General features: G+C 38.1%; 1 protein-coding gene across 2 annotated transcripts in view; it reads right to left on the reverse strand.

Moving 5' to 3' along the window:
• Positions 1–16,325, reverse strand: part of GLMN (glomulin, FKBP associated protein) — a 51,537-nt gene that overhangs the window by 25,434 nt on the left and 9,778 nt on the right. For both annotated transcript variants that reach the window (XM_054721357.1, XM_054721356.1), the window contains exons 5-7: positions 15,655–15,763; positions 9,355–9,595; positions 8,229–8,331 (exon numbers count right to left, since the gene is read on the reverse strand). In XM_054721357.1, the coding sequence (XP_054577332.1) occupies positions 8,229–8,331; positions 9,355–9,595; positions 15,655–15,763 (453 nt within the window). The remainder of the gene's footprint in view (positions 1–8,228; positions 8,332–9,354; positions 9,596–15,654; positions 15,764–16,325) is intronic.

The raw sequence follows: 16,325 nt of genomic DNA on the forward strand, positions 1-16,325 counted from the left end.
GAGCAATGCTCCACTGACAGACACACTGTCTACCTAGATAGAGTGAGCAAGAGGAATACTGCTCAGTGGCAGCAAAGGTTGAGGAAACATTGCTGATTATCTCAGGTTCCATGGGCTCTTGTGTCATAAGAGAAAGAGAAGCATTTCTGCACGAGTGGCTAGGATTACAGTTTTTATCTTTTTTTTTTTTTTTTATTAAGGAGGGAAAGAGAGAGAAAAAGAGACTCAGGAAGTATAAGGTCACTCCTATGCCTCTTACACTATTTCTACTTCTGATATGCCAGAAAGCACCCGAACTTCAGAATCTATCCCTTACTAGCTGTGAGACACTGTATGAGTTAGCTAACCTGTCTGTTTTCTTATCTAGAAATGACATAATACCCATGTCAAATATTTACTAAGAAGCTCCACCAAAAAAGGCAAGAAAGTTAAGGTCACAATAAACTATCAATAGAAGTCAAAAGGGAATGAAAAAAACAGTTAAATCAGAAGTGGTCCTTGGTCACCTATTCACTTATTTATTTAAATGCTTGAGTACCAGACACTGGACCAGACATAATTGGGAATTATAAAGCCAAATAAATATTTTCCAGCCTTCAGGGAATTAGAATCTGCTGATCCCAGATGGCATTATACTAGGTGTACCAGTTAATAATGGCGGATTTTATAATCAAAGAAAACATAATAATTTCAAGAGAAACATCAAAAGTGCTTTATTCAAAGTAATGTCTATTGCTAGCTACACAATTCCTCCATCTTTCAGGTAATTTGTGGATACCGTCCCAATAGAACTTTTCTTGTTTTGAGGCAAACCATTCAGAGACCAAATTTTCCATTTCTTCATACGTTTTGAAGTGCTGCTCAGAAAGTGCGTGTGCCATCGATCAGAACAAGTGATAATCTGAAGGAGCAAGGTCTGGTGAATACAGTGGGTGGGTTAATACTTCCCAGGCAAGATCTTTTAACGTGTCTTCAACTGGTTTTGAAGTGTGTGATGGTGCATCATCATGAAGCAAAATTACTTTGCTGTGTCTTCTGGCACATTCTGGTCGTTTTACGATCAAAGCATGGTTCAAATTGATTCTTTGTTGTTGGTAGCAATCAGTATTAACGGTTTCACCTGATTTTAGAAGCTCATAATACACCACACCTTCCTGATCCCACCAAACACAGAGCATTGTCTTCTTTCCAAAGCGATTTGGCCTTGGGGTCGATATTGATGGTTGACCTGGATCAACCCATGATTTTGTGCGTTTGGAATTCTCAAAATAAATCCACTTTTCATTGCCAGTCACAATTTGAGGCAAAAAAGACTTTCTTTCGTGCTGTTGAAACAACATTTTGCTGATGACTTTTTGGTTTTCCATTTGTCTTTCGTTCAGTTGATGTGGCACCCATCTTCCTTTAAAATTTTTCCCATTGCTTGTAAATGATCGGAAATTGTTTGCTGAGCAATGTTTAATCTTTCTGCAAGTTGTTTTTGAGTTTGACATGCATCTTCATCCAATACTGCTTGTAACTGTTGGTCTTCAAACTTTTTCTATTGACCTGGATGTTCTTTGTCTTTCACATTGAAATCATCACTTTTAAAGCATTTAAATCAGCGTTCAAAATAATGAATTAAAACTTCCAGCAAATGGTCTTTTTTTTTGGCACGAAATTCAACATTTTTTAAAAAATATATTTTATTGATTTGTTACAGAGAGGAAGAGAGAGGGATAGAGAGTTAGAAACATCGATGAGAGAGAAACATTGATCAGCTGCCTCTTGCACACCCCCTACTGGGGATGTGCCCGCAACCAAGGTACATGCCCTTGACCGGAATCGAACCTGGGACCCTTGAGTCCACAGGCCGACGCTCTATCCACTGAGCCAAACCGGTTTCGGCTCAACATTTTTAAGTGTAAAAATATCTATAATGTTAACACCTTCAGCAAATTTGACATACTGAAGCTTGCTGTCAATACAACAAAAATAGCATACATATCAAATCGCATATATATCAACATATGTGTAACTCCATCTATTAAAAAAATCTGCATTATTAACTAGAAAGTCATTACAAAACACAAAAAGGAAGCATGGAAAATCATCCTCTGTCATAGAGCCTGTTATTCAGCTACCAGATGCTAAATATGTATATATATATACTAGAGGCCTGGTGCACAAAATTCGTGCACGGGTAGGGTTCCTAGGCCTGGCCTGTGATCAGAGCCTTCTGGCTAACGGCTGGGGCTTTCCTTCATTCCTCACCGCCCCCTGGTGGTCAGCGCACATCATAGCGAGCGATCAAACTCCTGGTTGAACTCATGAGGGGACACTTTGCATATTAGCCTTTTATATAGATAGATCGATACTGCTGTACTGATTTTCAAAGCCATACTTTCTTGTAATAGCTATAACACAAAAAGTTTCCTGTGTTCAGATTTCAAATGTCCTCCAAATCATGAAGCTCCAATTCTTCATTCAGCCAATGCTACACGTGTTTTTTCCCAGGGTATGTTTAGCCTGTTTGAAAATCATCATATGCAACCAGATTCTACATGCTGCTCTGGATATTGGGGGTCCACCTGTGTTCAAATCAGGGCCTTCATTACCTATCCATACACTGTTTGATAGTCTTGCTCATCCCAGGACATACCTGCCATCTACAATTTTTCATGTCAGCTTCTGAAATTTCAGAAATGTTCCTATGCTGCAGTCCATGGGACATTCAAGCAGTTCTATATTAAAATAACTTGTACCATGAGCCCTAGCTGGTTTAGCTCAGTGGATAGAGCGTTGGCCTGCAAACCGATGTGTCGCAGTTCAATTCCTGGTCAAGGGCACTTGCCCAGGTTGCAGGCTCAATCCCCAGTAGGGGGTGTGCAGGAGGCAGCCAATCAATGATTCTCTCTCATCATTGATGTTTCTATTGCTCTCTCCTTCTTCCTTCCTCTCTGAAATCAATAAAAGTGTATTTTTTTAAAAATGTACCAAAGGAGGGATGGCTGAGACCATCAATCTCAAGCATGTCACACTTAGCTGAGCATAGAACAGAAGGTACCTCCTCACTTCATCTCTTATCCTGACTTCACCTTCTTTCCACTGTGATCTTAGGAAATGTTCCCATACCCCTCAACCTCTGCACAGGATGCTTGCTCTATCTCACTGATTTAATTGAACCTGACTGATTTCTGATAGGAGCTGCTCACACCTTACATCACACAGCTATGAAGGTAGCAATGGGGAAGGGTGGAATGGGTAAAGGCTTAGTATTATTTTGGTTTCTCCAGTACTCTCAAGGATAAGCATATTTTTCCTCTGAGGCAGATACCATACTGCCCTTTATCTGTCCTTATCTCTGTCACATGCTGACTTCCTGTTCATTTCTCAACATTTATCAAAAACTTTGGTACCTGCTCACAATCTTTTTCTCTATCCAATTCCTGCAGGAAAAGTTGAATGTTCATGCAGATAACTCTTCTAATAGGCCAGCTTCCTGGTTCTTGATTTCTAAATTTAGTAACCTTAACTTCTTCTAATCCATTTGGGCACCTAAATCCATCCTGGCGCCCCTAGCAACTGTTTCCGGGCTGGGCTGCTGGGGGCTGCATTTTACACCATGGGGTCTTGGCAGTGTTGGCTACGATTTGGTGAGGTGTCACTCTGGGGTAGTGGTGGGGTCTGTGTCCCACTTGGGGGAAGCCGAGTGTTGGTTTGTAGGCGCCGTGTCCATGGTGCCGTTTATTTTTAAATGGCCAGTGTGTGTCATGGCAGCTCCTGCTTTGAGAGTCTGCCCCCAGGTGGTCAGTGCGCATCATAGCTCCCGGTTGGAGGGAAGGATGGACACTTAGCCTTTTATATATAGAGATATCCAATGGATGCTTTTCAACTCTTACTTCACAGGCTCCTTCTGCTCACTTAACAGTATCAAGTACTTCCTTCCTGAAATTCTGCTAGCCTGGTTTCTGTAATATTTCTATCACCTTTTCCACTCTTCTTCCTTGGTCACTTTGGTGGACTCATCTTAGTTGGTACTCTGCAGGGTTCAGTCCTGAACCCTTTTCTCTTTTCCCAATGATCTACCCCTTTAGGTGATCTCATCTATTCTTTAAAATTTTTTTTAATAATGTATTTATTTAACGTAATATGCTCTTTTTTAAAAAATCTAATCTACTCTTAATAAAAATTTACTCCTTAAAAACCTCTCTCTCTGGCTATCAGATATAGATTAAGAAATTATTATTAATCTTGTTAGGTATCATAACAACACTGTGGTTATGTTTTTTAAAAAGTCCTTACCAATTAGAGAAGCATACTTAAAGACTCATGGATAAAATTATATAACTAGGACTTGCTATAAATTACTACAGCAAAACAAAAAGAGCGAGGATAAAACAAGATTGGCAAGATGTTTGACGATAATTGTTAAAAGCTGGATGATGGGTATGTGAAGGTACATTATACTGTTTTCTCTAATTTCTGAACTTTCTACAATTTCTATAATTAAAAAAATGTTTTTAAAGCACAAAATCCCCTTGGATCCTTGCTCTGTATTTTCTATTTCAAATATTGACAGCTTCATCTGCCCAGTTTCCCAAGCAAAAACCTTATCCATGACTCAACCTTTTTACTATTCTTCTAAATTGAATCATTGACCAAATTTTATTTATTTTACCTACTCTTAGGTTCTCAAATCTGCCTGCTCTTGTTTGTCTCCACTATTTCCATACTCGGGCTCTCATCATCTTACCTATCTTACCTAATAAATAGACAAACATGTAAATTGCTGTATCTCCGCTACACCCACAGCCAATCAGAGTGAGTACGCAAATTAACCCCACAAAGATGGTGGGTTAATTTGCATATGCAGGCATGGAGCAGCCAGGATGGGCGGGACACCTGCTATGAGGGGGCGGGGCGGCAGCGGAGGGAGCTACAGGAGTGGTGCTGCGGACAGAAACGAGGACTTGCCGGTTCCCAGGCGGGCTGGGAGCAGGGACTTGCCGGCTCCCAGCCGGCTGGGAGTGAAGCCAGGGGAAGGAAGGCCTATTCTTGCATGAATATCAGGCCTCTAGTTCTTACATAACTCCAAAAAGACACCTAACTTCCAATCTTACCTCAATTAAGTACATTCTTCACTAAAGTGATGAATACAAAACACAATTTAATTACATCATTCTCAGGCTTAATAACCTTTAACTGTTTCCAACTTCCACAGCCATCTCTCAAAATTGGGCACATATATATGATGGTTTTTATACTGTATCCAGGAGATTATACTGTAGTCTAGCATGGGCAACAATGAAGAGGCTCCATACTCTTATGTGCTCCTGGGAAAATCCCTCCCTGCTCCTCCTCATTACTGATAACCTCCTCACTACTATCTTGACACCAGCATTCACCCCACTGAAATATACATCCCTATTTATATCAGTCACCAAATCATATCAGTCACCAAATCATCACTCATCCTCAGAATCTAGTTACCCTAAAATTCTGGCATTTCCTCTTCTGACTTTTTCTCTTAAGCCCCCTCAAATTTCAGATATCCTTTAATTAGGGCCTGTGGAACTCACTATCATTAGCAAAATTCATTCTTCTATAAATGATCTCTCACCTCCTCTGCTCTAAATGAAATCCAGTTCTCTGAAAACACCTGTTTTCTCTGCAACCCTCTCAAAGGGTTATTTTTATCATCCATATTCATTGTACCACTGAGCCTAAAATAAAAATATCTGTTCTCATTGCTGCTTCTAGATCATTCTCCTCTCTCCTCTCTAAAATTCTCTCGGCTCTGAAATGCACTGCATGTGAATATATCACCTCTACTCTTCTTTGCTGCAGTCACTAGCAGACCCAGTGGTCACTCCATTAACTGGCTTTCTGACATTAGTTTTATAATTCTGTGTGGCTTAAATGTACAACCAAAGAGCTTCTAATACCCTGGAACCTCAGGTACTTTACTGGTGTCTAGTTCAATGATCTTGGTTTCCATCCTATCCTTGCAATACTCACTCCCATGGTCTTATCCGGACATTATTGTTAGTAAATAACCTTTCCAAAATATTAATTTCAAGCATCCTGTTATTTAACCACTGATATTTTTAAGCTCACTCCTTTTAGTAACCTAAGTCCAACATCTTGTGAACTACACCAGGACCTACAATTTAGTGATCCCATCATCTTTTCACTGTCTCTCACTTGTAGTTTGTCCTAGCTTCCCTACTTAGCTTAAATCCTTTGCATACATGTTCAATGCTCTTGCCTCTCCTTGATTTGTAGAACTCAATAGTTCTCAATACCCCAACCTAATTAAATCCAACTTTCTTCCTACACTGCACCTGTATTTGTGCAGATGAACAAGGTAAAGAAAACTAACAGCCACAATTAAAACTCTAACTTGAAATTCATGACTATCTATCTTAAGTACATATTTTTCTATACTTCAGATCAGTTCCCTAATACAGAATCTCAGAACATTTTAAAATACTGTTTATGCATAAAGATGAGTTGCTTTTAAAATAAAATTTACTCATTTCTCTAGTTATTTTGAAAATATTTATCATGAGCCTTAAAAGTGAGGATATTCTTTGGCACAGAAGTTCCACTTCTAGGAATTTATTTTAACAATTAAAGAGATATGCAAAAAAGCCACGTCCCCCCAAAAAATATGCAAAGATTTGGTTGCAAAAATTCTTACCACAGACTTAGTTAAAAAAAGAAAGTTGGAGTATTTTATTTTATCTTAATATATTTTTATTGATTTCAGAGAGGAAAGGGAAAGATAAAAACATCAATGATGAGAGAGAATCATCGATCAGCTGCCTCCTGCATGCCCCCTACTGGGGACTGAGCCCATAACCTGGGCATGTGACCTGAATGGGAATCAAATTGTGACCTCCGGGTTCATAGGTTGACGCCCAACCACTGACCCACGCCTGCTGGGCTGGAGTATCCTACCTAATAATAGACAAATATGCAAATTGACCATACCTCCACTATGCCCGCGATTGGCCAGGAGGCGCGGGGGGGGGCGGGACTCGGGGTGGCCGATTGGGCTGGCAGGACGCTGAGCTCGCGTCGCCAGTGGCGGCTCAAGCTCAGCGTCTGCGCCATGGCTGTGCTGCAGCACAGAAGGGGCCTCTGGGGCAGCGAGCTCACGTCCCACCTCGGACCATCAAAAGCAGGGGAGCTGGGTGCCTGTCCGCTTAGGCACCAGGCCTTTCAGAAGCCTCCGGCACGGCGGAGGCTTCTGAAAGGCCTGGTGCACCAGCGGACAGGCACCCAGCTCCCCCGTGATTGAAAGCGAAAGCATGTAGGGGACCCTACACGTGAATGATTCAATCATGCACTGGGCCTCTAGTTTTATAATAACCAAAAAAAATTTCAAAAATCTACATGTGGTACTACATGGCCCAGGTTAAATACGTTATGCTAAATCCATACCATGGAATATATTAAACCAATGAGAAAATAATCATAATATGCTAAAAGAAACAAAGTAATTACAAAAGAGTACGTATAATATGATAGAATTTTTAAAAACACTATATATTATGTAAGTGCTTATTTGCTTATGACTATAAAAACCAAAAAGAAGTCTGGAAGGTATTAACCTATATATATAAAAGCCAAGTGCCCGGTACGCTGGAACAACTGGAACGAATGGTCGCTATGACGTACACTGCAGCAGGCCAACCAGCCCAATCAGGGGGGTGGCCCCTCCCCCTAGCCGGATTGGGGGCAGGGCTGGCCGGCCAACTGTTGGAGGTCCCTCCCCCCAGCTGGCCCAGCCCCTGACTGGGCCCTGATAAGGGGCGGGTCCGGTGGCCAACCTCCTGCAGCCCCTTCCCCCAGCTGACCTCCCATGGCCCCTCCCCCATCTGGCCTGCCTCCAATAGGCCCCCTGCACCCCGAACTGGGGCGAGACCAGATGGCCAATCTTTTGCATTCCCCTCCCCCCTGCTCCCCCGCTTGCTGGCCTGATTGATCCCCATCAGGGTTGGCCGGCCTGACCCCACCCATGCACGAATTCGTGCACCAGGACTCTAGTATTATTTACATTTGGGTAATGACATTATTGTTGTTTATTTTCTTTTTGTTTTCCTATGTTCTACAAAAAAAAATACATATTACTAATAAATATATTAACTTACATGCTCAGGTAAAGTACATGAGTATATAGCAGGAAGACATTCTAGATTACAGAATATTTTATAACAGATTAAGTTAGCTGTACTTACTATTATTTCAGATGCAAAGGACCTTAAAGGATCATTTTCAGCTTCTTCAGACTGCTCAAGGAATTGTGCTGTCAGCAAAGGGCATTTCAAGCTTTTGAAACAACTAAGGTATAAGAAATGGGTAACTATGAATATAGCACTTCCTAAGTATAAAATACCTACTTCGATAAACATATCTAAGTTAATTTAACATGAAAAATAACATAAGCACCAACAACTCAATGACTTGTCAAACTGGTGATGTAAGATCCTTCTTTCTAGTAATGGAAAGAGCATGAGAAAACCAGACTCAATGTGATAGGATTCAGTTCTGTTTGGACCATACCAATGGATACTGATGTTTGTCTGAGGACCAATGCTAGTCCATGATGAAGTTTTTGTTAGCTCAAGGGAAAACCGGGACAATGTAGTAATGTTTTATAAAGCTGTATTTATTTAAAAATCCAAACTATTCTGTGATTAAGCCTTCCCTATTTCTTTAGTTAAAATACATTTTCTCTCATGAAATAATGGGTTTCATAAATAGTAAATACATTTTAATGTCCTAACCTGACAGAGTAGAAAGCTAACAGTAGTTTTAGTCTCTTAAATTTTAAAAATAAAATTATTGGTCCAGGTAATTCAATAATCTAGTTCAGCACTGCCTAATAGTAATAGAATGCAAGCCTCATATATAATTTAAAATATTTTAGCAGTCACATTAAAAAAGTAGTAAGAAACAAGAGAAATTAATTTTAATAATTTAGCTCATTAACCAAATATATCTGAACTTTATCATTTCAACATGCTATCAGTATAAAATTTGAGGTATTCTAGTATTTTTTTATAACAAGTATTTGAAATCCAAGTGTATTTTACATTTACGCACATTATAATTTGGATTAGTCATATGTCAAGTGCTTGAAAGCCATATTGAACAGTGCATCATTAGTCTATAATATCCCCAGAGTGAATGCTCCACCCTGTTTTTACAGTCAAGTTAGATGTTAAATTGTCTGGTGCTTCCTCTGCTTTCAAAGGGAGAGGAATTCTGAAAATAGGTTTATATTTCCATTGCAAACAAATAAAACAAAGAAACATAAGATAACTGAAGTCCATTGTGAAATGTTCTTAAAAATATACTTACAATTTCAGTAATTCATCCTTTAACCTTTGATTTTCCAGTGAGTTTTCTTTGTCATCAGTGACTTCTTTCACAAAAGGCTTTGTGAACTCTATTAAGGCCTTGCAACACTGACAAAGGCCATAGTCATCTGCTTGTATTTGTTCTTTTGAGTACGGAACAGGAAGAAGAGATAGCTGACTCCAAACGGTAGACAATGCTAATCCAACTGAATATGACTTGTTGCTATGAAGTTTCTGTATCACTAAAACAGAGACCAAGTTGTTACTTGAGGTAGCCTCATCAAGCACACTGAACATGGGACAAGTCCAGTTAATGTAGAATTATAACACTTTTTTTTCATATTTGAACAAGTCTGGAATCAGAATGACATGATAGCTTAATTGGCAGTGTTTTTATTCCCTTTCTTTGTGATGCATAAAATAATGGAGCATGTTACAATTATGGCCCTTTACAACAGATGCCATGAAATCTTATTTAGGTATGTTTACAACAGGTTACATACTTAAGACAGAAACACGTTTTATCATATATTTTGGCTGTTGTAAGTATAAAATAAGTGAAAGTGTCTTGTAAACTATAAGACACTGTAAAAATGTGAGACTGAATATTTCCAGAATACTGAATATTTCAAGTGGTATAAAGCTGCTGGGCATTCACATTTAAAACAAATTTACTCTAATTTCTGATTCTGGGCCCTTCCATCAGACTCTGAAATTATATGCAGGTGATAAAATTAAAAAGCAGTCTCTTTCCAGGGATAAATTCTGCCTGCCTTTGCCAAGACCCCTTACTTACCAATACTGTGACGGCACTTAGCCATGAAGCCTTTCTTTCCACACCTGTTGTTTCATTCTTCATAGTACTCTTGCTGTTCTCAAACCTAACCTCCCAATGCCGAGAGTGAGCAATGCCCTACTGGATATTGTTCTTAACCAACATACTATCACAATGCTGTTACACTGAGCACTGCAGACACCACAGAGGCAATATTTTAAATATGTTTACAGAGAAAATTCTAGGGTATAATTTGCAGATAGGAAGGTTAGACAAAAAGCTTTAAGTTACAACACAGTACATGAAAACCAGCATGCCTGTCAACAAAATATTTACTGGGTGCCCACTCTGAGTCAGGTATTGTTATCTTTCTATGAGCAGTTGGATTCCACTTGGCATTGCTATGACTAGTTTAAGCAGAGTATTCAATAGTCATAAACTTTACTTTGGTATACTGTGCCGGAAGCCAATTCCAGCATGTCAGCAGGGCTGAATCATCTGGAAATGGCTGAGGGCATTTCCCAAAAACCTGAAAAGGATGCATAAATTGATTGCTTGCTGGCCCCTCTTCCCCTCCCCGCCAAATGCCTTCCAAAATTATGTTTCGTCTCTGGACTCTTATTTAATTTACACACAGCGCTTCTCCGGATTCCTGAACCCTTCTATATGCTGGATCAAGACCTCCGGCATTAAATGGCACTCGAGACTGGATGGAAATTTGGAGAAGAATTTGCCTGAGCAGATAAAACAGCACCATTAATGGTGGAAAGATTAACTGTGCATAAAGCCCATGTCAGTTTCGGAAGCTCGCAGATCCATAAGTGTGTGGGTGATATATTTTGTTTAAGTCAGATTATAATGGGGAAGAATTTGGTTAAAAGGCAAAATTCATCTTTAATGTGGCTTCTTGTTCAAATCATAAAATACCTAATTTGTATAGAGGATCGAAGATTTGTAATTTCTAAAAAACGGCTGGATCCTCAGCTTCTGATCTCAAAAGTGGCTGGAGAGGGCGGAGCTATGAGCTCTGCCACAAAAATATTCCCTTATGCATTGTTTAAGAACTATAGAAGAACACGTTGGAAAAGCAAAATTTGGTGAAAATAACTCTAAGGGCTAGTCATTACTTTGGAAAGCGAAATAGGAAAAAATTTAAAATCTGTCTTTATCTATTAAGCATCCCTTTAATTGGCAAAAGAAATGTGGCAGGATTAGTTGTTGAATTTTCCCCCAAAGCAAGCAGGATATGGGGGAAGGGAGACACGTGGTGATCCTGTAATATGGACGCCCAACTCCCCGAGTATGCTAATTTAAAAAGTTTTACAAAATTTAGAAATGCGTCTGGGATTTCTGTGCCCATAAAGAGAGAAGCTAGCTTAAAACAAATGCGCGCAACTGTCTGATTTTTGGACTTTAGATAGGTTTTGAGCTACACTTAACTCTCTGCGATGGTACAGAATCAAACCCAAAATGCTCTTTCTCAAAAAGATGGTGGAGATGACCAAAAGATTTCCATAATAAAAAAGTTTAAACAATAATGGACCGCATTCAAAGGTTAACATTAAAGCTGCCAAGAAAATCAGTAAAATTGTTTCTGTTAAAAAATTTGCCAAAGAAAATGCCTTAAAATAATTATAATTAGATTTAAATCTCAAAAAATTGTTGAACTATAGATTAAAAAATATATTAATTATAAAAATCTAAGTAGCCCAGGTGAAGACTGGCTACGCCCTTTGTTAATTAAGAAGGCTGGCTTCCCAAGGCAATCTCTAAAGAAAAAACGTGGCTCTTTTAAAATTTCCCGCCCAGTGGCAAGTAACCAGCAGGAAAAAAATAGCAATTTTGCATTTGAATAGCTACAAGTTTGCTTCTTGACTTCCCTGAACAGAAAAAATATGGTCATTTTAAAGTCAAGCGGCTAGGCCCTTGCCAGCCAAAACCAGTTTTTCCCATGGCAGCAACCTCTTAAGGAAAAATGTGGTCTTTTTAAATTAGGCAGGCAGGCCAAAGTTTCCCGCCAGCAGCAATCTCTAAGAAAAGAATGTGGCCAATTTACATCAAAATAGACCAAGGTAGGGCTGATCTGTTTTGCCAGCCTCACACGTGGTTTTCCAGAGCCGCTGGCAACTTAAAACTTTAAAGTTTACTGAATCAAATGATAAAAACTTGTTCAATAATCTGAATTTGCCTCATAAAAAATCTAGAGGGTAGTCTTAAATCTATTAAACATGTCTTGTATTTTTGAAATTTATTCTTAAAAATATAAAGGTATTACTAATCTGAGAAATGCTAAATACTTGACTTGCCAGCTCTAAAAGTTTAAGGTTCAAATTAAATTAGGAGAAATTATATAGTTGTGGTAACTAAATGCCTACAAGTATAGATATTTATTTTTGAAAAAATAATTTTTGTGTTTTCTCTGAATTTGGAAAACAAAATATGTTGCTTATTGGTCTAATTAAAAAAGGATTAATTCTGTGATCTCAACCAAATTTTTAATGCAAAAAACAGTTAAAATTGAATTGATATTTTTAAGATAATTATAAAAAGTATATAATTTTTAAATTATATATATATCTACACTAATAAAAGAGAAATATGTAAACTGACTGTACCTCCATGACGCCCACCAGCCAATCAGGAGGGAATATGCAAATTAGCATGACAAAGATGGTGGCGGCCCTGCCCACCCCCCCCCCAGCCGCTCCAGGTATGGAGCGGCCAGGAAGGGCAGGACACCTGCTATGAGGAGGAGGGGTGTGGGGGTGAAGGGAGCTACAGGATCAGTGCTCAGGCCAGAGCAAAACCAAGACTCCAGCCGGAATGAAGCCTGCAGACTCCAGCTGGAGTCAGCGAAAGCGGAGGGCAGTGGCCAGAGCGAAGGCCTGGGTCCTGGATGCCAGAGGAAAACCGGTGCTGGCAGCCAGGTGAAGGAAGTCCTATTGCATGAATCTTCGTGCAACGGGCCTCTAATATATATATATATATATTTGATGATCTTTCCAAGTTAAATTTCAAAGCTATAACCAAGGGATCCTTTTGGAACATTTCATGGGCCCTGAAATGTTTTCAAAGAATTTGTTCTCTCTTCTTAAAAGAAATATTTTGAATTTAGCCAATCTAATATACTTGAGATCACTGAAAAACTTTATCAAATAAAAAAACTATATTTTACTTATATACATATATTTTAAATGTTATGAAGGTTTTGGCCTCTAAGAAGGGTAAAATAAAGTAACAATATATTTCTTAAATACAGCCAACTTTTTCAGCAATGGAAATTTAAAAGACAAAAAGCTCTAGCTGCCTGCATTTTAAATAGGCTGGAGGTGGGGCAGCGTTTGTGCTTTGTGAATCAGATGTATAAGTTTAATAAATTTACTTGCTTTGAATTTTAATAAAGATACCTACTTAAATTACTTAATAAATTAGCTTTTTAAAATATATTCAAGGTCTCATATAAATTAAGTTATATGAGAAGCCAATATTTTTGTAAGCAATTTGATCCTAGCAAAGTCTTCTAAGAAAGTTACTGAGACCTCCCATAATTCCTCTGTATATGCAAATAAGTCAAAGGGGGTATTCTTTAAAAATATAATTCAAAGCTTAATAAAAAGGAAAAATTTGAAAATTTTGAAATCTCTTCCACTAATATTTACAGGTAAATTAAAGATTGTTGTTAAAGTACTAATCTGACAATAAATAGTAATCACCATAAATATAAGGGGAGTCATTTAATGTGACTACATGGTGTGGCAGTATTAGTAAACATCCCAAAAGCAACCATGTTTGTTACATTTGTTGCTTGCTGTAAAAAATAAAGACAAAAACTCTTAAAAGAAACTCTAAATGCAGCCGAAGAAATTATTCTGGAAGAGAATAAAAAAAGATTTCCTTCTAGTGTCTGGAAAACTGTAATTAAAAGTCAACATAGTAGGCCTCAAAAAGAAAAGTAGTTTGTATTTTTGCCTCCCCAAACAAAGTTTATGTAAAGTTACTCAAAGACCAATAGCAGAAATTTAATTAATTTCATTTACTGTCCATAACCTAGGACAAGTAACATTAAAAAGTTAATCTTATTTCAGATTGATTTAAATTGGCTAATTGAAATAAGTGAATATTCAAAAGAACTTTGTTGTACTGTACAGGAAACTGTTCCTGAAGCATTAACTAATTTTTTATTGATGGTTCATCTCATGGTAAAGACTGCTTAACATGCTATGAATCCAGAGCAGTCATATTTCTTTACAGAAAATTAAAAAAATTATCAAGACTGCATTGTAAGATTTCCAAAAGCCTCCTAATAATATTTAAATCAAAAAAGGGTGGGATAGTGGTAAAATATCCTGTAAGTAAATTACATCAAGCCTCAATTGCTTTAAATTTTTTACTTTGAAAATTAATTTTCACTTGTAATGCTGATAGCAAGATACTCATGAAGACACATATGGTGTCAAAATAAGCCAAAGGAAAATCGTTTGGGCAAAAATAAAAAGGATCCCAAGTCTAATTTATAGAAAAGATTCCTTTATTAAACTTTGGTCGAGAATATGTTTGTATATTTCCAGAAAACTCCTTCAAGCCTGTGTGGATTCCTGCAAAATGAATCCCAGAGAGGAACTGACCAGATTGCCCCAACCACAGAATAGCAGTGGCCCCCAAGACAAGAGGAGGAACAGTCCAGAGATGTGAGATGGTGAAAACACCTTGCCATACTAGCAGTCAGCAGCTGTGCATCACTACAGGTTGCCCAGGACCAAACCAGGAAAGGTCAGACCTGCATTGCCACTATTTGTCCACATTCCAGAACTAGAATATCATTGCTGGCATGTACACTTTAGGAACTGTTAAACATTGAAATTGGGACTCAAAGAACTGTTGTCCCAGAAAGAAACTGACTACAGATTGATTCCTTTAATGCCTGGCAACAATTTAAAGGGACATGATAGAACTCTATCCTTTCCATTGAATTTAAAAATCTTAAAACATACATTCTTGTTAAATTTATAAAAATCAAAAAGGGTGAGATGCCAGAAGCCAATTCCAGCATGTCAGCAGGGCTGAATCATCTGGAAATGGCTGAGGGCATTTCCCCAAACCTGAAAAGGATGCATAAATTGATTGCTTGCTGCCAGACAGCTAAAGGCATTTTAATCTACATGTTATTGCCTCCTCCTGGCCAGAGGTAATTCTTCCAAACCTGATAATCTGACAATGGATTCTGTATACCAAACCCTGGCCTTTGAAGTGTATATCTACTTTGCCTTAGGACAATTTGTGTTCATAAAAAGCAAGGGGTCCTGAGACAAAAGGAACTTAGTTCCTTTAGCTAAGTCTTTTTCTGGCCCCCCCAAATTATGTTTCGTCACTGGATTCTTATTTAATTTACACACAGCGCTTCTCTAGATTCCTGAACCCTTATATCTTCTGAATCAAGATCCCCGGCAATACTGTTGACATTTTGGAATAAAATCAAGGCGTTTACACAGAAAATAAAAAGCACTTAGATATCAAAATACTCATTACCTGTTTGTAATGGCTGAAGTAAAAGAAGAATAATTTGGGATATCTGTTTTCCAGAGGGCTCTTCAATCAGTTCAAGCAAACCCAACAATAATTCCTTTGGATTACATAACTATAAAAATATTCACAATTGAACCTGTTTAATACAAGTTGTATTTAAAGCCACATGATTACTATTTTTAAAAGAAGGCATATACTGAGAAAATATGATTATTTTTTGGTTAACAGTAAAACACCTCATACATTTGTTTAAAAAATACAACGGAAAACCAAATCTGTGATTGTCAAATCAATATAAAACAAGAAGTCAAAAGTTAAAGGGTCTATAATAGACAACTACATTTTGGAGACTTAAATTCCTTGTCAAAGGAAAAGGAATGTGAAGGGAGTCTGATCACCAGAGCTGTTTCCTTTGAGCTTTGCCTGTCTACTCTGAAGGTGCCTCCAGAGCTCCCAGCAGGTGGATCTTTTTTTATCTCACATTGTCATGGTATTTAAATAAATAAATGCAGTTTCTTTTGTCCTTTCTGAGCATAGCTGTATCTTATGACCTCACTTGCTTTGTGTTTTAAAGAGCCTTTTTATTAATAAGTTAATATGTAAATGGAGTTCCCTCTTTCCAGGTATATATTTTTATTTATTTGCACTGATCTCTAAGTAGATTCTTATAACGT

Source organism: Eptesicus fuscus, chromosome 9 (genome assembly GCF_027574615.1).
Source record: "Eptesicus fuscus isolate TK198812 chromosome 9, DD_ASM_mEF_20220401, whole genome shotgun sequence".
NCBI lineage: Eukaryota > Metazoa > Chordata > Mammalia > Chiroptera > Vespertilionidae > Eptesicus > Eptesicus fuscus.